At 43.4% G+C, this 23,930-nt stretch overlaps 1 protein-coding gene across 2 annotated transcripts in view; it reads left to right on the top strand.

Annotated features, from left to right (window-relative positions):
- The window catches only part of DNER (delta/notch like EGF repeat containing), a 296,900-nt gene that overhangs the window by 188,771 nt on the left and 84,199 nt on the right, over positions 1-23,930 (top strand). For both annotated transcript variants that reach the window (XM_027591453.1, XM_027591452.1), the window contains exons 6-7: positions 2,066-2,219; positions 20,395-20,508. In XM_027591453.1, the coding sequence (XP_027447254.1) occupies positions 2,066-2,219; positions 20,395-20,508 (268 nt within the window). The remainder of the gene's footprint in view (positions 1-2,065; positions 2,220-20,394; positions 20,509-23,930) is intronic.

The raw sequence follows: 23,930 nt of genomic DNA, 5'->3' as shown, positions 1-23,930 counted from the left end.
AAGACGTGCGAGAAAGGATGGAAAGAGAAGGCAGAAAATTTAACTCTAACTTAAGAAGAAAAACCATTGCTTTTATTCCACTTGTTCTGGTTTCTAAGAATGTGTTCTTAAACTTAAGAATTGATTATGCAGATTACAAGGATTTCTCCTGTTCCCTTAACAAAAACATACCTACACAAAATCTGGCAGTTTGGTCGAGCTAAATGTCACATTTGACGGGTCTCTTGCTTGGATGCTGAGGTCACGGGTCCATCCACTCCTGGTTTAGTCACTTTTGGGGCACCCTGTTAGAATATAAACTATGATCTCATTGTGCAAGGGACAGGTTTTCTTAGAAAGGGGTCTGGTGGGGATGGGGCAAGTTAGATGGAAAGCACTAGAAGTATAGCTACAAATAGAATATGTCCATAATACAGTTTTGCGTAATGCCTCTGTGGGTGTTCCTTCCAAGAATGCAAGGTTGAGTGAGGACTAGGGCTTCTAAACATTCACATATTGCTAGGTCAAAGACAAAAAGAAATAGATTATTGTTTTTCAAGAAGCTAAAATGGCATTTGATAAAATTCAGTCCTCATTCCAGCTTTCTCCTTAGTGATAAATTCTACAGATCTCCCTTTGAAATCAAGCTTACTCTAGAAGAGGCAGCAAAGCGACCATGAGGGCTGGAGAAGTGGGGGGGAGGGATGTTATCGACATATCAATTATTTGCGATTGATACGCAGTTTGGGGGGATTTTGTTTTATCTGGAAAACCCAAGATAATCAAGCGTTTTAAGTATTAAGTTTTGTTTATGCCATTCTCTTTTGCTTCCTCCATGCCCCTCTTCACGAAGATCTGCAGTAACAACCTACATTGCTTCACACAGGGTTTGGGACCAGATTAGCGGTTTTATTTATTTATTTATCTATCTATCTATTTATTTATTTATTTATAAAGATTTTATTTATTTGAGAGAGAGAATGAGATAGAGAGAGCATGAGAGGGGGGAGGGTCAGAGGGAGAAGCAGACTCCCCGCTGAGCAGGGAGCCCGATGCGGGACTCGATCCCCGGACTCCGGGATCATGACCTGAGCCGAAGGTAGTTGCTTAACCAACTGAGCCACCCAGGCACCCTGTTTTTTGTTTTTAGATGGTCACCACCCTCAGGCATTAAGGAGTGAAGAGAGCAGGAAGGCTCAGTTTTATTTGGATTTTACAACTATTTCAGGAATGAAGAAGCTTCCAACCAAATGCAGTGCTCTGGGACTGAGTTATGGTCTTTCACTAAGATTACAGGAATACCATGAGCCAAACAGGATGCTTACTAGAATTACACTTTTTTTTATTTTCCCTTGCACTCAGTTCATATATATAGCTGTACATTGACATTGAGGCTAATTTACAGGGGGGTTCAGTAAATTCTCTTGATGTTCTGGAAGGTGGTCAGAGCAGGACATTGGACGAGTGCTCTCTCTGCTGCAGGATCGTAGTTGGTGTGACATCTCATTTAATGGCTGGAGCACAATATATCTGCTCTAGCAAAATGGTCATTTCCATGTCAGGCCAGCAAAACTTCATTTTTGTTTAAAACATAGTTATCTTTTCCACTTTTTATTTTAGTAAAAAGGAAGAATGGCTGGGATAAATATCAATAAAGAAAGAATGAGAAAAATAAATGTTTCAAATTAAAGTGTAAGGAGGGGCACCTGGGTGGCTCAGTCGTTAAGCGTCTGCCTTCGGCTCAGGTCATGATCCCAGGGTTCTGGGATCGAGCCCCGTATCGGGCTCCCTGCTCGGCAGGAAGCCAGCTTCTCCTTTCCCCACTCTCACTGCTTGTGTTCCTGCTCTCGCTATCTCTCTCTCTCTCTCAAATAAATAAATAAAAAATCTTAAAAAAAAATACAGTGTAAGGAAATACACAGCATTTCTCTCAAAGCTAAAAGCTATGATTTTAATCAGATCACAATATAAATGATCCGATTCAAGCATTCAGTATTGGGAGCGGTGCTTTGGAACTTTGAGCTTCACAGCCAGAGCATACATTTTAGAGGACTCGTGCAATGTAGATGGTATGTTTGTGTTTTAGGCAACGTTTTCCTGTACCTGTGAGGATCCGTACGTGGGCACTTTCTGTGAAGAATTTGATGCCTGCCAGCGGAAGCCCTGTCAGAACAACGCCGGTTGTGTGGACGCAAATGAGAAGCAAGATGGGAGCAATTTCACCTGTGTCTGCCCTCCTGGTATGATTAGTTATCATATATCTCTCTGTAGAAGATACACTTATTAAGTAAGGGTGGCTAGGTGATACATTGTTCAGCTGCAAGACAAGACAACTTTAAGATCTCATTTGATTCCCTCAGGCTGTGAGTCATAGGCCTGGGAATGGAAGAGGGAAATTCGCATGGGGATAGATATCCTGTTCCTTGGCTGGCTTTCTGACATCAGGATGCTTCTGCCTTCGCGGTCCACCATTTTTGTTCTGGGGTAATGATATGCTTGGTCAAATAGAGGTTTGGACATTTCAGAAACAGTTCTGCAAATATGTGCCGAGTGTGGACTGGGACTCGCTGGGTGATTATGCTCAGTAACAAGAAAAATCCAGGATAATCTATGCAGGTTGCTATGTAAAGCCACCTCATCTTTTCTTTTATGTTAATTTCCTTTGGTTTGTGTATGTTCATTAGGCCAAGTTCTTGGTACACTGTTCTCCACAATGGTGAGGGGGGTCTTCAACGTTCCTTGATCAGTATGGGGGATTGGTGGGTGTTACATAAGACTTTTGAATCCTCGGAGCCCAATGGGCGACCAGTAGGAGAGTGCAAGCCAGTGTCCCCAAACTTCTGTGCTCTGCAGTCATCTTAGTTGACTTACTGCTTAGCCAACTCGATTGTTAACACTCAAGGAGAAGGAATGGCATTGACCAGTGAACATTCTGATACAGCTATTTTGATACAGCTTAAAAGTCAACACCAAGTTCCTCCTTTTTTTTTACTGTCAAATAGCATGCAAAATTGGCATCACCTTTCCTTTTCTCTCATCCTGTTGCCAACATCTGCCTCTGGGTGGGGATTCAGGATGAGGTAGGAGTTGGGGAAGGCCAGAGGGATGGAGTGAAGGAGCAGCTGGAGTAATGAAGTGCTCATTATAAGAAATAGGATCCAGTGGTGCAAAAGTTTATAGACAAAAGGTGAGAGTTCTTCATTCATCTCTCCCAACCCAAAGCATCAGTCACAGGGGCAGGTTAATAATCTGGTATATTCTTTCCAGACGTGTGTGTGTGTGTGTGTGTGTGTGTGTATCTATGTGCAAGTGTATGTATTTCTCTTGTGCACCAGATGATTAAGTATTTTTCTATATGCCTTTTGAAAAAAGTGATTATATTATACATACTGTTTTATAACTTGCTTTATTCCATGTATATTTACCAGTAGATCATAGACAGCCTTCCATGTCAATATGTATGGATTTGCCTCATTCATTTTAACAGTTTCACAGTGTGTCTCCTAAACTTGTATCTCCAGGTCAGACTCCCTCCAAACTCACTCACCTACTGTTTACTTGGCATCCGCATTTGGATGTCCCAGGCCACCTTAAGCTCAGCCATTTGCAAAACTGAGCTCATCATGCCCCCTTCCCACTCTGCTCAGCTTCCAGTGTTCCGTCTGCTTCTATAAGCCAGACATCTGCAAGTCATCCAAAGTGCCTCCCTCTCCCTCTCTGTCCACACCCCTTCTACCTCCAAGGGTTCTTCATTTTACCATCTAGAGACCTCTCAAATCCAGCACCCCCTCTGCAGCCCCACGGCCGCCACCCCTAGGCCAGCTGCCTCTGCCCCTTGTCTGCGCTGCTGAGGTCACCTCGCACTGCTTGTCCATGTACTCCTGACTGTGCTGCCTGCTGAACCAGAGTGATCGTGCCGAAGTGAGCCCCCGCTTTTGTCCCCATAACCTCCCTTCTCTACCTGGTTGCAGGTGATTGTTTTCCTATGCAGATCTGATGTAGTTGCCTTCCTCCTTCAATCCCTTCTTTCCGTTGCTCTTTGGTCCATGATCTGTCTCTTGCCCGCCTTTCCAGCCCCATCTCACTCCACTGTCCGCCTTGCTCTGGGCCTGGCCACTTTGGCCTTTCATGTCCCTGACAGCCCGAGCGAGCTCCTTCTGCTGCGGGGCCCACCTCTCTTCTTTGGGCCTGGGTGGCTCTTTCTCCTGCTTCCCTTTGGCCTGGGTAGCTACCCCCAGGGTTTTGTTTCAGATCTCTGTGAAATGCCCCCTGTCCTCCTTCCGGAAGCCTCACTAAATGCTGCAAGCTAGTCTCTCTCCCTTTTCCCCTTTCATAACTGTGTGCTCCTTCCCTTGACAGCCTGCATCTGTTTTCAGTGTGCATTTACACGTGTGGTCTTCTGATTACTGCCTGTCTTCCCCACCGGCGTTAACCTCAAGGGAGCAGGGCCTGAATCAGTCTAGCTCATCATTGTATCCCATAGGGTCTGACAAATCATGGGCGCTTACTCAAGGTGTTGATAAGGTGAATTAATGAAAGCAGGTGAACATAGCCTCATGTTTTATTTATTTATTTTTAATTTAAAGATTTTTATTTGTTTAACAGAGAGAGAGACAGCGAGAGAGGGAACACAAGCAGGGGGAGCAGGAGAGGGAGAAGCAGGCTTCCTGCTGAGCAGGGAGCCTGATGTGGGGCTCGATCCCAGGACCCTGGGATCATGACCTGAGCCAAAGGCAGACGCTTAACCAACTGAGCCATCCAGGCGCCCCTAGCCTCATGTTTTAAACCATTCCTCTAGTGATGGGTCCTTAAGATGTCTTCAATTTCTCTTTTATAAGTAATGTCAGAACAAATAAAGAACCTTCTATAAATAGTCTCAGTCAGATCAGTGGGTGGAGCTTGTCATTGTTTGGACTAAAATGACTTCAGTTTGATATTTTACCCAAGTGTGTTGTCAAAGGGCATTTCTCCATTTTATTGAAGGAACTTGTGTGCACAGAATTGGAATGATCATAATGCGTGGTTGGTGACGCTCTCTCATTTTGTCCATATCCTGCTTTTATATATTTACTTAGCTATTTTAATAATGTAATAATCACTGGTGAAACCAACATCAAAACCAGAAGTTCAACCCTATAACTAGTGATTGTCATCTATGGGTGACAATCACTCTGAACCTTGAGTTGATCCAGTCCTTTGTTTTCCTTTTTATAAAGTTTTAATATTTACATGTTTTTGTAGAAGCATTTAGTTTTGCTCTAATTATTTTCAATTTATAAAAACAGCAACATGTGTGAATGCTGTTATGGTGTCATGCATGTAATTCTCTGGTGCTTCCTTTTTTCATGAGATGCATCCATATTGTTTGAGTTCATTCTTTTGGGCTGCTATATAAAATTCCATTCATCTACTCCCCCGTGGACAGGGACTGATGCACATTTGTGTATGTGTCTTCTGTTGTGTATGTATTAGAAACTGTTTTAGGTATCCACCTCCGAGTGGAATTGCTGGAACATAGGATATGTAATGGATCACTTATAGGAGGTCACGCCAGACTCTTTCCTGAAGTGGTTTTGCGCTAATAAGGACTCCCACGTGTGATGCATAATTGGTTTTGTGAATTCATATCATCTTCAAGGTTTTGTAGTATCAGAGGTTTTAATTTTTCCTAACCGAATGGGTGTAAAAAGGTGTCTCATGGTGGTTTCTGAACTTTGCGGTTCTCTAATGACACTGAGCTCCTCTTCATGTGTTCATTAGCTTTTTGTGTGTCTTTTCTATGAAATACTGTCTTTCTATCCCTTGCTCCTGTGTGTGTATGTGTGTGTGTTCTTGTTGGTTGGTAAGAATCCTTTGTTTCTTTTTGATACTAACCATCTGTCCATTGTGTGAATTGCAAGTATTTTCTCCAAGTTTGTAAATTGTCTTTTCACTTTGAGGGGTCTTTGGATGAATGGACATTCTTTTTTTTTTTTTTTTAAATTTTTTTATTGTTATGTTAATCACCATATATTACATCATTAGTTTTTGGTGCAGTGTTCCATGATTCATTGTTTGTTCATAACACCCAGTGCTCCATGCAGAACGTGCCCTCCTCAATACCCATCACCAGGCTAACCCATCCCCCTACCCCCCTCCCCTCTAGAACCCTCAGTTTGTTTTTCAGAGTCCATCATCTCTCATGGTTCGTCTCCCCCTCTGACATACTCCCCTTTTCTTCCTCTCCTGTTATCTTCTTCTTCTTTTTTCTTAAAATATGTTGCATTATTTGTTTCAGAAGTACAGATCTGTGATTCAACAGTCTTGCACAATTCACAGCGCTCACCGTAGCACATACCCTCCCCAATGTCTATCACCCAGCCACCCCATCCCTCCCACCCCCAACCACTCCAGTAACACTCAGTTTGTTTCCTGAGATTAAGAATTCCTCATATCAGTGAGGTCATGTGATACATGTCTTTCTCTGATTGACTTATTTCACTCAGCATAACACCCTCCAGTTCCATCCACGTCGTTGCAAATGGCAAGATCTCATTCCTTTTGATGGCTGCATAATATTCCATTGTGTATATATACCACATCTTCTTTATCCATTCATCTGTCGATGGGCATCTTGGCTCTTTCCACAGTTTGGCTATGGTGGACATTGCTGCTATAAACATTGGGGTGCACGTACCCCTTCGGGTCCCTACATTTGTATCTTTGTGGTAAATACCCAGTAGTGCAATTGCTGGATCGAACGGTAGCACTAATTTCAACTGTTTGAGGAACCTCCATACTGTTTTCCAGAGGGGTTGCACCAGCTTGCATTCCCACCAACAGTGTAGGAGGGTTCCCCTTTCTCCACATCCCCGCCAACATCTGTCGTTCCCTGACTTGTTAATTTTAGCCATTCTGACGGGTGTGAGGTGGTATCTCATTGAGGTTTTGATTTGGATTTCCCTGATGCCGAGCGATGTTGAGCACTTTTTCATGTGCCTGTTGGCCATTTGGATGTCTTCTTTGGAGAAATGTCTGTTCATGTCTTCTGCCCATTTCTTGATTGGATTATTTGTTCTTTGGGTGTTGAGTTTGATAAGTTCTTTATAGATTTTGGATACTAGCCCTTTATCTGATATGTCATTTGCAAATATTTTCTCCCATTCTGTCGGTTGTCTTTTGGTTTTGTGGACTGTTTCTTTTGCTGTGCAAAAGCTTTTTATCTTGATGAAATCCCAATAGTTCATTTTTGCCCTGGCTTCCCGTGCCTTTGGCGATGTTTCTAGGAAGAAGTTGCTGCGGCTAAGGTCGAAGAGGTTGCTACCTGTGTTCTCCTTTAGGATTTGGATAGACTCCTGTCTCACGTTTAGGTCTTGGATGAATGGACATTCTTATTATGTTTTGCAAACTTTACTTCTCTAGTTAATTACATTTTATACCCATTTAAGAAAATATTTCTTTGCCTGAAGAGCTAAAAGATATTAACCTATATTTTCCACTCAGCATTTAAAAATGTGTTTTTTTCCAGTCTTTAATTAATATGAATTTTATTTTTGTATATGTTGTTTGAGATAGGGATCTAATTTCATCATTTACTATAATTTTATTTTTCTTCTTCTTTGAAAGTACCCCATATGTGTAAATGTGGAGTATGTGAAACTTTATACTGTGTCCCTCCTAAAAAGCTACTGACAGAATTAGGAATGACTGGATGCCTAATACACTTTTAACTGTGCTGACTCTCAGGCATTTCTGCACTGTCATGATTTAACTATTGATTTGAAATTTTCAGAAGCGTAAGTAACTATTTTTGCTTCTTAGTGGGGAAAAAGATTTCACCTTTATCATCTAAGAGGGCTTAACATCTTCCATGTCAATAGCACATCCTGGCTAGGCGGCACATATATGTATGTAGGATACTCCATGGGACTTCTAATAATAGCAATAACAATAAAAAATACTTTGACTCTCAATTGGCATCCGGGCCAGAGAGTTGCATCACAAGAATATGAATTTTGATAATTCTACTTAGATTCAGGGACAGTCTGGCGATTGCCAGTCCTGCCTCTGTCAGGGTCTTCCCAACTCCCAGCAGCTTTCCCTCCTTGCCTTTCGCAAGCTGGGTCTGCGCGCTTCCCTTCCTCATGGCCTCCATTCGTCCTCATGCTCTAGAACAGATCCTAATCCGAGCTAGAAGAGATTTAGGAAAGGTTACCCTGGTGCCCTCACTCTTTGCTCGTCTGCTTTCTGACTTCAGAATCCTGCTGTTCTCTTAAGCAGGCAAGGTTCTACAGTTCTCAGTTCTTCTCACTTCTCATTCCCAGTAGGACAAGCCCCTCCCCCTTCTAGCTTCTAGCTCCACCTCTCAATAAGCTGCTCACTGCACACGCACGTGTGTACACACACACACACACACACACACACACACACACACACACAAATAGCTACTGTTTATTCAGTGTTTACCACCATTACATTCTATTACGCTTTATTTCTCCGTCCCCTGTCAGTGCCAAGCCCCATGCCTCGCGTATTCATAGACACAGAATACGTGATTACATTGAAATGTAGCTTCTTTAATCAGGATTTATTTTATCAAAGCCTTCTCATGTTGAGAATATAATTTTTCCTCAAAGGAGCTATTACTTTTTCTGAAAAGAATAGCTGTGATAGATCTTCAAAACTGTCACTGCCAAAATATTATTAACATTGAGCAAAGCATTTTTCAACTTCAGAGTGCTTCATCGTTCCAGCTTATTGGTGATTTCAGCCCCTTAAAACAAACAAACAAACAAACAAACAAAAAACCTCTTAATTTCTGAGGCACAGAGAACATAGTGTGTGTTCCTGTCCCAGCTCTACCCTTAAACACTGAGTGTTGCTCAAGTAGGTGTCCAGATACCTCTGAGCAGTGAGTTAGAAGAGGATCTTCTGGAGTCACCTCCTCCTGGAGACATGTCCTGAGTAGGATAGGCTGTAGGTGCTCACACCCAGCCTCACTCACCTCAGGAAGTCAATGTACGAGCAGATGAATGCTTTTTTTTTTGGCAAGTGGCTTAGTTCAGAGGTTCAGAGTGGAAAGCACCTCAGGGCTCGTCTCTGGACATGGGGCACAGGAAGCAAGGGTGACCCTGGGAGGCTGAAGGACTTGACCAAAGTCTACAAGCTCATGGGAGACACAGGATTTCAGACCTCTTCTCTCTGTGTCACACCATCTTTGGGTCAGAGTACATATCTACTGCAACATATCCATGGTTTGTGAATTTTACATTTGTTATGAACAGAACCGGAGGTGTGGCCCTCTCTGATGGGCTGTGAACACATTGCCCATGCTGCCGTTCACCTGCTCATGGGACCAGAGGTGGTACCACCCAGGACCAGGGGACAAACTAAACTGTAACTTGCTGCTCAGGATTTCATTCCAGCCCCTTCTGCTTACTAGTTATGTGACCCACCTGTCAGCTCTCGGGTGTCCTCATCTTTAAAATAAGGGGTTGTATGAGGATCACTCATTCATTCAAAAATTACTCGTCGAATATCGACTATGTGCCAGGCATTTTCCAGGTGCTGGGAATACATCTGTGAAACAGCTAAGTCCTGTCCCTGTGTTCATGGAGGCCACATTTTAGTGAGGGTGACGATTCAACAGTGTGCACATGTGTGTTCCTTGGTGTGTGTGTGTAGTCAAGGAAAAGGGTCAGGCAGTGATAAGTACAATAAAGAAATAAAACAGGTGAAGAGATCAAGAGAAATGGGAACATGATTTCAGGTAAGGTGATCAGGTGGGGCTTCTCTGACGGGAAAGTACTTGTGTAGAGACCTGAATAAAATGATACACATTGGGAGCGATGTGCCTATTGTGGAGAACAGCATCTAGGCAGAGGGAATGGCACGTGCAAAAGTCCTGAGATAGGAATACAGGCACAGCACCTAAGAGCCAGTGGATGAGACTTGGTGCTGGGAAGGAAGCTGGACCAGACCATGGAGGAAGGACAGGGATTTTATCCAAAGATGACAGGAAGATGTTCAAGGGTGTGAAGTGGGGCAGGCCATCTGACTTCTCTCTTGAAAAGATCACTCTGGACCCCGGTGAAGAAGAAACACAGGGAGGGAAAACGGGGGAAATTAGCCTCCAGGCAAAAGAGAACCACGGCTTGAGCACTGTGGTGCGGGCAGTGGTGGAAGTTTGGATCTGGGATGTATCGAAGGTATCGCTGGGAACACTTGTCTGGGGGGGCGATGAGTGTGCGGTGTGAGTGGAGGTGGGAGATGTGGATGGCTCTGGAGATTTTTTTTTTTTTATTAATAACAACTTTGTTGAGATACAGCCCACATACCATCGAAGCGTATGATTCACTGGTTTTCAGAATATTTACGGAGTTGTGTGGCCATCACCAGAGCCCATTTTAGAACATTGCCATCTCCCCAAAAAGTAGCCCTCCATCCTCTGCCTATCGTCCTCTGACCCTGCTACCCCCTGCCCCCAGCCCAAGGCCACCGCTGGTCTACTTCCTGTCTCTCTAGATTTGCCTCTTCCGGACATTTCATGTAAGTTGATTGTTTGACATGTGGCCTTTTGTGTCTGGCTTTTTTCACTCAGCGTCACGTTTTCAAGGTTCATCCATGTTGTAGCGCGTATCAGGGCTTTGTGCCTTTTTATGTCTGAATATTATCCCCTTGTATGGAGACGCCACATCTGGTTTGTCTGTTCATCCACTGACGCGCACTTGGGCTGTTTCCACCTTTTAGCCGTTGTGAATAGCGCTGCTGTGAACACCCCCTCCCAAGGGTCTCTGATTCCGTAGGTCTGGGATGCTGCTGGTGAGTTGATATTTGTAGCAAGTTCCCAAGTGGCGATGCTGCTGCTGCTGGTCTGGGGACCACACTTGGAGCACTGCTGGTCTAAACTGCCTGTTAAAAACCCAGAGATCCAATAATATTGGCGTGTTGCTTGGCAGTGTTAAAAATCCGTAAACTATCCATTCATTCAAAAATATTGAGCCATCTGCGGTGTACCGGGCATGGTGCAAGACTGTGAGATTGATAGAAATGGCTCTTGCTTCTAGCCGTGGGTCTCATTGGGTCATGACAACCATCCTGGAAGCCGGGTATTGTCATTCTCTGTATTTCACCCAGGGGGGACGTGAAGGTCAAAGTTAGTCCTTTGATGCGCTACTCGGCCAGTCTTTGCATGGCCATCCCAGACCTTTGACTCTGCAAGCCACTGTCTTTTCCACTGTGCCTCTTGCCCGTGTGCTTATTAAATGTGGTTACTTTCTTTCTCACCTTGAGATGAATTTTCCTAATTTTGCTGGACGTCAGCTTCCTCCCATGTTTTCCTATTGCATATTCCGGTTTTGATTATATTTTATTGATTGCCTTTCACAGATGGGCCGCCTATGTCTTCCTTTCTTTGCCTTTGGTTTTTAAATCGTGTTTGCATTTGTTCGGATGTGTTTGTTTTTCCCTGGCCAGCAGATCTTCCTTTTTTCCTGTTAAATAATTCCTGCCTTCTGACTTTGAAATTGGATGCCTCTGAGATTGAATGTCTAGATGGCTCACAGATTCCTGCTATTTATTTCTTGCTTCAGTGTGCTAATATTAGGCACTCCATCTCTGCCTCTGGCTGAGGCCTCAGCCCCACTGCTCCGATACCTGGCTTCCAGGATGGTTGTCATGACCCAATGAGACCCACGGCTAGAAGCAAGAGCCATTTCTATCAATCTCATAGTCTTGCACCATGCCCGGTACACCGCAGATGGCTCAATATTTTTGAATGAATGGATAGTTTACGGATTTTTAACACTGCCAAGCAACACGCCAATATTATTGGATCTCTGGGTTTTTAACAGGCAGTTTAGACCAGGAGTGCTCCAAGTGTGGTCCCCAGACCAGCAGCAGCAGCATCGCCACTTGGGAACTTGCTACAAATATCAACTCACCAGCAGCATCCCAGACCTACGGAATCAGAGACCCTTGGGAGGGGGTATGGAAGGATACACGCAGCAGTCTGAGTTTTCAGAAGGGCAGGAGCTGAGGCTGGTGGGTTCTCGAGGTAGCATCAGGCTTTCAGTACAAATCCAGCAGCTTCGCCTCACTGCACAGCCAGGCTATTAAAAGACCAGGGATGTTAAAAATAGCTCCCACCATGATTCCCACCTTGGAAGCTTTCAGGACAGCTCTCCAAAGAAACAATTAGATTCTACCTCACAGAGTCAGAACCACACAGAAGAATATTTTTATTTCAGTAGAGGAATCATGAGGTAAACATCATGCACAAAAACAGTTGTGCAGGGAAGGAGGATGTTTAGAGAAACACCTGATCGATTTCCTTGTTTTTTTAATAGCCTGATTCATTTAGCTAACGATGCTTCCTGGTGATTTATCATTGAACTGTAGAAGGCTTTCCTTCATTTCAAGATTACAGCCAGCATAGACCACGATTTGGGGGTGCCGGGGGTGCAAGGTTTGTGTTATGTTGCTGGCAATCAAAAGACACTACCAAGATGTGGTTTTCTTCAAACCATCTGGATATTCAAGGGAAAACTTAGCCATCTTTCTCTCTGTACACTGATACATTTTAAATTATATTTTCTACTTAAATACAAAATACTATAAAATTAAATGCTCCAACTCTACATTAGACCAAATGTAATCTGGGAATGCATCCACTGAATGGATTATTGGGTTCAGTGCGTTTCCTTAAAGGTGCCTGGTCATCTTTACCATCGGCCAGCCTTCACTCCATATGTGTGATTTGTTTCACCCGACATCGTTTCTCATGGTCAGGTGCCTTAAAAATACTAAGCCTTCATTTAGAGTTTAGAGCTTTGCCAATCTTCCCATCTGTCCTGGAAAGGCATCCTTATTACGTATCCCAAGGCATAACTTTCTTCCATCTTCTTTGTCGAAGTGGAATGTTCTCCAAAGGAACAGTAAAACCCTCCTAAAAGAGAGATCAGTATTTCCGATAGTCACCTATTTATGAACCAATTATTATTTTATTTATTCATTGCATGTCACAATTATTAATTCCTCATTAACAAAGCTTTTAGACTCAAGTAATTTATTTCAAAATGGTCTTTAACACGTTAGAGGTTATAAATATTCCCAAGGATTCTGATTTTTAAAAATGTCCTGAAGGTTCTGTTTCCCTGCTTTGAAAGGATTGGTTTCTGTTTAAGGGAAGATGAGAGGTGTTGGGAGGAAAACAAGTGTTTTCGGTTTGAAGGATCAAGGTCTCATTGACCTAAACCAGAGTTTCTCACCTCTGGCATGAGGAACAATTGGGGCTGGATCCTACTTTGTTGTAGGGGACCGTCCTGTGCATTGTAGGATGCTCAGCAGCATCCCTAACTCCTACCCGCTAGATGTCAGCAGCCCCAGTGGTGTGATAATAGACAAGGTCTCCAGACATCACTAAATGTTCCCTGGGGGGAGACTCATCCGGTGGAGAACCACCGATGTGGGGAATTAAATCCTGCTGGGGGCTGCTGCAGGGGAAAGAAACCTGCTTTAGGTCTCTTGATTTACCGTGTCATGGGCACCTGTTGGAGATGCCGAACACTTCTTGGAGAGGCAAGACTGAAGTTCAGAAGAGGATCGCTGTAACTTTCCATCCATCCCAGTCTGGCTGGGGAGGTGGGGGGGTGGGGGGCCGGGTGTGCTTTAGCAGAGCAATTGCTCCATTGTGGTGTCTCCCAAACTGGAAGTACCCATTGCAGAACACAAGGTGATTTTATTTATTTATTTATTTATTTATTTATTTATTTATTTATTAAGATTTTTTTATTATGTTCAGTTAGCCAACATATAGTACATCATTAGTTTTTGATGTAGTGTTCAATGATTCATTAGTTGCGTATAACACCCAGTGCTCATCACAAGATGTGCTCTCCTTAATACCTTCTCAAACCCAACCCCCAAAAGACAAATAATCCAATCAAGAAATGGGCAGAAGATACAGACAGACACTTCTCCAAAGAAGACATACAACTATGGCTAACAGACACATGAAAAAATGTTCAACATCACTAGCCATCAGGGAATACAAATCAAAAGCACAATGAGATACCACCTCACACCAGTCAGAATGGCAAAAATTAACAAGTCAGGAAAGAGGACAGATGTTGGCGGGGATGCGGAGAAAGGGGAACCCTCCTACACTGTTGGTGGGAATGCAAGCTGGTGCAGCCACTCTGGAAAACAGTATGGAGGTTCCTCAAGACATTAAAAATAGAGCTACCCTACAAGGTGGTTTTAGATAGCACATTTTTGCGAGAATACGCGCTTATTTTAATAGCTATGTATTTATTTTGACGTGCATTAGGGAAAAACGTAACCAGCACATTTTGCCTATGCTGTTCTGGTATTATTGCGTAAGGAGAGGCTAACACTAACTTGAAAGGTATAGTTGATTTTAGGGCAAAAGCTTTAAGCAAGTTGATTCATTTGTGCTAGGAAATGTTTAAGTGTTGAGGATTCAGAGATTAACAAAACAGACAAAGTCCCGGTTCGTAGGGAATTTGTTCTCAAAGGGAAACCAATGAAGGAAAGCATCTCAGGTAATAAATACAATGTGAGGGAGCTTGAAGGAACTCTGGGGGGATAACAGGAGACTCCAGGACAAAGTCCTGCTCGCATGGCTCACCTTCTAAGTGGGGAGGTAACAAGTCTATGTGTGTATTGTCAAGTAGAGGTAAGTGCTAGATGAAGAAGAAGGAAGGGCTTGAGGCCTGAGGTCTGAGCAGGTAAAGATTTCTGGGCAGAGACACGAGTGATGGGAGGGGTGGCCATGGAAGGGTGTAGCATCAGAGGGTGCAAGGTGATGGTGGGACACCAGGGCTGAAGTCTGATGGTCTAGAGTGGCTTTCGTGCATAGGGAAGACTATCTGAAATTATCTTTTGTGTTTGTTCCCTTGCAAGAATTAAATAAAAATAAATTACAGTGATTCTCAAGCTCCATGAAACATCTCAGTGTATAGTGGCTTAGCCTGATCTTTCAATTAAATTCATCAGTCAAAAATCGGTTATTCAGTTATTCAACTGAACATTGTAATTGGAATCAGAAGTCTGATAGACTCTCTCATGCATCCCGTTGTCCTAATCACGGCATGTTCTTTGCACACCCGTAGTCGCAGATTAGCCAAACCAAACACGAAGGGCTGACCCCAGGGCTTGATCTCTGACATCACATCACCATCTGTGTATGTGGCCCTATCTCTTTCTGGGTTAAAAGACTCAGACCACGAAGGAGAGAGCTGTGTTATCCTCGGCTAATTGCAGTTCTTGACCCGAATGAATTAGAGCTCGCACTCAGAGGACTGAGGTTGTTTCTGGGAATGAGATTTTTGACTGTCTCCCAAAACCTGGGCATCCAGGGCAATTTTCAGGTTGGTGAGGAACACACAGAGGCCACCCTTCTCCTTTATTGCCTCCAACGGCAGTAAACAGCAGTCCGTCCTCTCCAAATGGGGTTGATTTCACGTGGCACAACCTCTGGGGTCAAGAGACATTTTAACCTGTTTTTATTTATTTTATGTATTTATTTTTTAAAGATTTTATTTACTTGATAGAGAGCAAGCATGAGCGGGGCGGCGGGGGGCAGGACGGACCGAGGGAGAGGGAGAAGCAGGCTCCCCGCTGAGCAGAGAGTCCGATGTGGGGCTCTATCCCAGGACCCTGAGATCACGCGCTGAGCTGAAGGCAGACACTTAACTGACTGAGCCACCCAGACACCTATGAGTTATGTCTTGCAAAGCTCTCTCTGGCTACTCCCCCCTGGATTATAGGATGGACTGGAGGAAAGCTGGAGTAGGGCTGAGGAGGTGGGCTGAGAAAAGCCTGGCTTAAGTCCTGGTGAGAGGAAATGATGCCTGGAACCAGACCAACATGAAAACGTCACTTGGTTGTGACACTAATTTGGAAGGGGGTCCGTGAATGCTTAGGGTTTGGCTGAGAAGGGGCCATATCGCTAGTTCCCTGGAAAGAAATGGAGACAGTTACTGATTCTTGCCTTGGTAGTTAGGTATAGTCTTTGTTCCCTTTGGGAACCTGTTGTGGATTTTTAGGGAAGTCGATCTGGCATTCACGCCCTTCCCACATACTTTACATGGGCTTTTACATGGGCTTTCCTTCGTGCCTTGCCAACATTCCCCTTGGGAACTTAGGACCTTGATCTTTAAGTCCTGAAATGTACATTTGTGAGTCTGTGTGTGTGAGAGCAGATTCTCCTGTAACAGGCACAGAATGACCACGTATCACCTTTCTTATCCACTGTGTTGACATAATCATCGCTTTACTCGAACATTTTCCACAGGGTCCTCTGTATGTCTGGCGTTGCTTTGGTAGGATAAGGAAATGTCCAGGGTCAGTGTGGTTACTTTTGTCCTCAGAGAAGAGACCAACTTCCCACAGGATAGAGGGGAGAACCCAGACAAAACCCTAACGGTCTTATAGAATTTAAGTTCCTACCATTCACTCATTTAGTTTTGACACCTCAGTTATGATATCGAAGAAAGACCCAGGAAGGGTGATTTGTGTATGCCTGGGATATGCAGTTCAGAGTATTATATATAGATTGATATCAAGGATTTGTCTGACAACTGTAGGTAAGTCTCTGCTCTCTCAGGGCCTAAGAAATGACGCAGTGGTGTTTAAAGGTCCCTTAAAACCGATTCTAGGACACACGTTGTTCCTTGTCTTCTGTCTGTCCTGTCCCAGATCTGGCTTCAGTTGGCTAGTAGGATCAATGCAGTCAGTGATGGTGCTCCTGGACCTTCCACCTAGCACCTGCCTGGAGGCCAACAGCAATGCCTGGCCAGGTGTGTGGACAAGCGTGAGGTCCTGAATTACAGCTCAGCAGACCCACAGGCTGGGTATTGCCAGTAACTGACCAACTGGTCACCTGCAGCTAAGGAGGCTTGTAATCCCATAATCCCGTAATCCCAGTCCTGCCTCCCTGTCTCCCTCTCTCGTTCCTCCCTCACTCCTTTGTTGTTTTTCATTTCCAGTGACATTGCACCCAGAGGCATGTCAATATACACATATGTTAAAGCTCTAGCTAATTACACATGGTCTTTTTCTTTCTATGTCCATGTTTCCATATTTAAAAAAATCTTTAATAGAAAGCTTAAAACTCAGGAATCAAAAGCGGTGATATAGTGACTGGTCCCTGACCTGTGTTCCTCGTTGGAAAGGACTACTGGCATTTGAGTAACAAAACTCTCACAAAACTCTCTTGTACTGGATCATCTCAGTGTGAGGCTTTAGAATCTCCACCCCTGGAGGACTGGCGGGAAGCCCCCAAACCATTTATGACACCTGGTGGGAACGCCCCAAACCATTTATGACAATCCCAAACACCCCACACACTGCAAGTGTGGGTTGGCCTCTTAGGTTGAAATATTACTAAACTTGCATATGTAAATATTGGAGCACTTAACAGCACTTAAGATTCACCTTGCTTATAGGTTTAATTCATTAGATCTGTTGGATAATAGTGAATTAAATGCATGGGAAGATTTGTATGTTATCCAGCAACTGCGGCTCTTAAAAAGAAATTGTTGAAGTTACTAAATGTAGTTTAAAGTGTTTCATTAAACTTGTAAATGGGACCAAACATTAAAGAGGCCATTAAAAGTATTCTTTAAAAAAAAACAAAATGAAACAAAACTCCTTTAGTTAGGGATACATGTTGATGTCTTGACAGGTGAAATGAAATTTGCTTGAAGATGCCCCAACAGGGAATATATAAAAATATGAGGGAACTAGATGAAATTAAATGGACAGAATGTTAGTAATTGTTGAAGTTAGGTGCTAGATATGTGAGGGTTATATAGTAGTCTCTCTCTGTTTAAATATGTTTAAAATACCCAAGTAAAAAGTTCAAAAAAAGTGAATGTTAACATTTTCTCTAAAGAACTTTGAAGCTCACGGAATCCCTCATTCTGCTCATGTTCTTCCTGTCTGGTAGAGACATATGCACCCCTTACAGATGATATCTAATTGGCCTCTGGCTATTTTTCATGCTTTTGTGTGATTCTTTGGTCACGGTTTTTGGGTTTTTCTGAGGGCAGGATTCATGACTCTGTGTCTTATGAACACACCTGCCTCTAGGAAGCCACCATTTGTAGCTGGTCACACACACACACACAACACACACACACATACACACACACACACACAATACTTGGTTAGCCCAAGAATAACCATGATGTTTACTTTACATTTGTCTCTGTGTTAGTCTATATCTACATTTTCTGTTATTTTCCCTTCATGTTAAATACATGTTTGTTGAGGACATGATGCACATTGCCTCAGGCTTAATGATACATTGAAGGGTTTGGGTTCAGGAGTTTGACTGCCTGTGTGGCTTTGTGAGAATTACTAAACTTTCTAGTCCTCAATTTCCTCATTTGTAAAATGGACATGATTATGATACTGACCTCAGAGTTTGCAGTGAGGGTGAGTTAATGTATAGAAGGAAAAAAAGAAGTGTTCTATTATAAATATTAGCTACTATTTTTAGTCAAAAAGTTATTTATAACACTTTTTTTTTTAAGATTTTACTTATTTATTTGAGAGAGAGAGAGAGATTGAGAGAATGAGTGGGAGGAGGGTCAGAGGGAGAAGCAGACTCCCCTCGGAGCAGGAAGCCCAAGGTGGGACTCGATCTTAGGACCCTGGGATCATGGCCTGAGCTGAAGGTAGATGCTTAACCGACTAAGCCACCCAGGCGCCCTGTAGCAATCTTCTTAAAAACAGTTTGCTTTCCCTCATTCTGAATTTAATTCAAGCTGTCGTTTGAAGGTGTATTAACATAATATTATCATATTAATGATATATTAATATGATAATATATTATTTGAAGATATATTAACAATATATTAAGATAGTCTTGTTCTGCAATTTTTTAAAAAAGATTTATTTATTTATTTTAGAGAGCAAAAGAGAGTGGGGGAGGAGGAGAGGGAGAGGGAGAGAGAAAATCTCAAGTAGACTCCCTGCTGGGTGCGGAGCCTGATGCAGGGCTCCATCTCATGACCCTGAGATCATGACATGAGCCGAAATCAGGAGTCGGATGTTCAACCGACTGAGCCACCCAGGTGCCCCTCTGTTCTGCAATTTTGAAATAGCTTTTTGTCCTGGTGTTTGGATTTTTAGTTTATACAAATATTTTACTCATCTCATCATACTCACTGATAAGCTAGAATTTCCTGGACTGTTTTAAAGCCTGGAGGGAAGAGTAGGGTTGCAAATAAATGCCTCCACACTCGAAGTCTGTAATTCATACTAGTTTGGCAGGTAATTGAAGCTCAGGCAGATCATCTCTCTTCTAATATCATTGATTTATTTTTGCAAATCTCAGATTCAAGTGCTAATGACAGTCTTTCAAAACTAATAATTCAGAGAGACAAGTTTTTATGTACTTAATGTACATCCTGGGAAGGTATAAAATGTTACAGTGTGATTATAATTGTGTAGAAAATATCTGTGCATAAAAATTTCTGATAGAATTATCTCCAAATTATTAAGAGTTCTGTCACTCAAATCACAGAACTAAGAGCAACTCCTCTTTCTATTTGACATCTTGTATTTTCCAGATTTTCCTTCATAACTATTTTCTACTTTAAGAGGAACATATTGGCATATTATTCTTTCAAAGTTGCCTCTCTGGAGGGCTTTGTTTTCAAAGTTAATAAAGAATTTGGAATTTTTTTTAAAGCTTTTTGGTTGCATTCTGATAGGTGGGAGTCCTTATTTCCTCACCGCACATGTGTGGTTATGCTACTATCCAAGGAGATCACCACTGGAATCTTGCTTCACAGAGAATTTACTGATTTGGATGTGATTCAAATAAAATTAAGAATAACATATTAATGTGCTTAATATTATGTGTGTCTCAATCCCTTTATCTTTAAAATGAGGGGGTGGGGCATGGCATTAACACAGAAGGGTTCTTCTAGCTGTAAAATGTACATTAAAAATTTTTTTCTAATACCTAGCATTTTTCCTAATGCATTAAAAAAAAAATAGGTATTGGGATGACCTAGGGAAAGTGGCCATCTTTGTTAGGTCAAGCCGAACATTGTAGATCGTGTTTTGCCCTACATCAGAAGGAAGCTGGGACCCCTCCGTTTCTGAAGGTTTGGACTAGTATTTTGAAATAAAATGCAGAGCTAATGCTGAAGAAAAGTCTTTCCTTGCAATAAAGACTTTTATAAAGGAAATGATTTTTGAACTGCGATTCTAAACTGCGATGATTGTTTTCTTCTTGCAAAACAAAAGTAGATCAAGGAGTGGCTGGGGGGGCCCTTCAGCTCAAAGTCGTTGTTTTTGGTGGGTGGATACCAGTGGACCCCATCAATTCCTGGGGCAATGCACTGTGGGTTTGAAGTGACACATTTTATAAAATGTCTATCTTGTTTTACTCAGGTTATACTGGAGAGCTTTGCCAATCCAAGATTGATTATTGTATCCTAGATCCATGCAGAAATGGAGCAACGTGCGTTTCTAATCTCAGTGGATTCACCTGCCAGTGTCCAGAAGGTAAATATTATTGCCTGGGAATCCCTTTTGTTTTCCACTTTAAATCATAAACTACTTTGATCAGCGTTAAATTTCTGAAAAAATCCATACAAGAGAACCTCCTATTTTGTTTACAAAATGTTTGAATATTAGACATAATCTAGGAATTTCTGTGATTTTTATTTATACATTGAAAACTGAATAAATACAATACAGTGACTAACTATAAGTTTTTTTTCTAAATTTCACGTTAAAATTTTCCAAAATTTTACTTGTTTTTGATACCAGTTCACATAAAAAATCTTTTTTTAAAATTTTATTTATTTATTTGTCATAGAGAGAGAGAGAGAGAGAGAGCACAAGCAGGGGGAATGAGCAGAGGGAAAGAGAGAAGCAGATTCCCCGCTGAGCAGGGAGCCTGATGTGGGACTCGATCCTAGGACCTAGGATCACTGGGATCGTGACCTGAGCCGAAGGCGGACGCTTAACTGACTGAGCCACCCAGGCGTCCCACATAAAATATATTTCAACATAAGGTTCACCTGATTTTATTTTTAAATCAACTTTATACCATCTTAGAAACTTGAAAGCCACATCTTTTGAGCTACTTTTATTTTAAACTTTGCTTTTAGAGTAGTTTGATCTGAAGGAACAGGCAGCTAATCATAGCTATCAAGCTAGTGTGCAAGGAATGATTTTGGGCTCAGAGGAAGTTCTCATTTCTGTGTGGAGGAATGTTGTGGAAGCGATTACTTTAAACTTTAATGTTGTAAGAATAACCTGATATTAGAGGTATTTTCCCCTTAAAACCAGCATGTAAGCTGATCCACGGCAGTGACACTGACAACCACATTAAGTACAATGACGTCCTCCGCGGAGATTAAACGTGGAGTCTGAGCGTAAGGAAGCATCTCTGTCTGCCACATTATCCTCCGCTGCTCCTGGCTGAGAGGCTGCAGGGGGCCAGTGAGCAGTTGCTAAAAGGCACTGACCTCCCAGGTGACCTGAGGGCTCTGGGTTGCCAGGAGCAGCACCTGCGCTCTGTAGCATCTCCTACTCTTTGATGTTTTGAAGACTCGAACTAAAGAAGCGAATCCTGTCTCCCAGCTTCTGCTCACCTGCTGGCGGGTATTAGCAGGAGGCGGTGGCCCGCCTACTTATCCCTGCACCCCCTTCCCCAAGTTGGCATGTGTTCCTGATGTATGCGGTTACCATGACAATGGAGTTCAATGTGCTTGATGAGCCCCAGCTTTGACTCTCGCCTTGAGCCTCTGAAGCAAATGGGAGAACTTTGAAATGTTGGAAGGGTGGAGGGCTGAGCAAGCAGCACCCACGTCACTTGCAGATAGAGCACTTTGCAGATTTTCACAGCGTCACTAATTCATTGCTACCTAAGGGGTTAATTAGTTGCTACCTGAGTGGTTGTAGGCTGCGCTTAATGGGCAAGGGCGGGCTTCAGGGTCACCAGCTGATTGACCTCGGCAAATCATTAATCCCCACTCCCCCCCCCCCCCCCTTATCCTCCTAAATGTGGGCTACGGTGATACTGCAGACTTCATAGGGCCATTCTGGGTACAAATGGGATTTTTTTGAAAGAGCTTTGAAAACTCCAAATTGCTTATTTTTAGTTTTGATAGCCACCAGAAAGTTAAAATGAAGCCGCAGAGGCTCAAAGAGGTAGTGACTTACAAAAATCACACCTCTGGTGCGCCTGGGTGGCTCCGTTAAGTGTCTGACTCTTGATTTCGGCTCAGGTCATGATCTCAGGGTCCTGATATTGAGCACCACGTCGGGCTCTGCACTCAGCGGTGTGGAGCCTGCTTGGGATTCTCTCTCTCCCTCTGCCTCCCCACTTTCCTCTCTAAAACAAATAAATAAAAAATTTTTTTTTAGAAAGCTGAGTATTTAAAAAAAATCATCCCAGTAATAAAGGATGGCTCTTGAAGTAGGACCCGGGAGTTTTGCTTTTGCTCCGTTTTTCTGGTGGATGAGGGTGGCCGAGGACTTCCTATTCTCCAGGCGCTGTGCTGGGTGCTGGGACTTAAGGGTTGGCAAAGCTGGGAGGGCCCCTCCTGTGGTGCAGACCCAGGTAGGTACGTAATGACAACAGGACTGGGGCCTTGAAGATGCACAGATGGAAGCTGGTCAGTCTTGGGGAGCTGGGACTGCTGCCCACATGGGGAGACCCTGAGTGAGGACAGGGAGGAGGAGGGCGGAGCTGATGGCATCGCCAATGAGGGAAGACGAAGAGGAAGAAAGTGGGTGATGGGAAGGCTGAAGTGTGCCGGGCTTCACGGGGCTTTGTGGGCCGGGCTGGGACATTTCACTGTCATCCTGAGTGGGGAGCCAGGGGCTTTGGTCTGGAGCCCGGCCCCGCCACTGACTGACCAGCCCCGTGTCATGGGCAAGTGAGCTCATCCCTCTGTCTCACTTTCCTGGTCTGTAAATTGGGGAAATGATGCTGCCCACTTAATAGTCGGGATGAAACAAGATGATGCAGGTAAAGTCCTCAGCACAGTGCCTGGTTATGTGCTCATTCCACATGAGCTGCTTCATCCTTATTGTTTTCCTAATAACGATTACTATTAAACCATGATGGATATAGACTGGAGAGAGACAAGAGTGGGAATAAGGAGAGAAGTTTGGGGATTGTTGCAGAAGTCCAGGAAATAGATGTGGGACTGGTAGGAGGGGAAGGGTGGAGCTTGAGAGGTCAAAAGAGGCAGCCTGAGGTGGGGGGGTTATGGAGGGAGGGGGAGAGGGGGGCACGTCTGTGCCGTCTCTCACTCTACAGTTGGTTGTGCCGTTCATGGAGAAGAAGAAATGCAGAGGAGAGATGTTCTGTTTTGGACGTGTTGAGTTTGAGGGGCCTTTGAGGCATCCAAGCAAGGATGTCAGCTGAGCAGTTGCTGTGTGAGTCTGGAGGTTGGGGCAGAAGTCTGGGCCAAGTCCAGATAAAGACACTCTAGCCCAGAGATGGCAGTTTAAAGCTGGCCATCCGGAGGATTGTCGAGGGAACCTTCTCTTTTATCTGGTGGCCTGTCCATTCCTCCATGCTGTCTGGATAAAGCTGAGAGGAAAAGTGATGATCTGGACTTACAAGGATGAAGACGGATTTCCCAGCAGTCTTTGCACAAAGACTTTTGTTCAGAAGTTTACCTTCCCTGAAGATGGACTAGGAAAAAGGGGCTTTAATTATAGTTCTGAAGGATTCATCGCCGTGTTTTGGAGCCTCTTAGTGGGAGCGGAGGTTGGGCTGGCATTTTTAAAGCAGCCCCTCCCACTGACTTGCTCTTTGGGTGCTGGTTGTAGAAAATAATGTTTATAGAGCACTTTAAAAAGCTTATGTCTCCAGGATCCTTCTCATTTCAGCCACATTGTGAAGACAAGTTTGGAAAGTGTCGCAAGTGCACAGAATGTTCTGGATTCTGAGCCAGCACTGG

The sequence above is a fragment of the Zalophus californianus genome, chromosome 3 (assembly GCF_009762305.2).
Source record: "Zalophus californianus isolate mZalCal1 chromosome 3, mZalCal1.pri.v2, whole genome shotgun sequence".
NCBI lineage: Eukaryota > Metazoa > Chordata > Mammalia > Carnivora > Otariidae > Zalophus > Zalophus californianus.
This window is presented reverse-complemented; position numbering and strand designations above follow the sequence as displayed.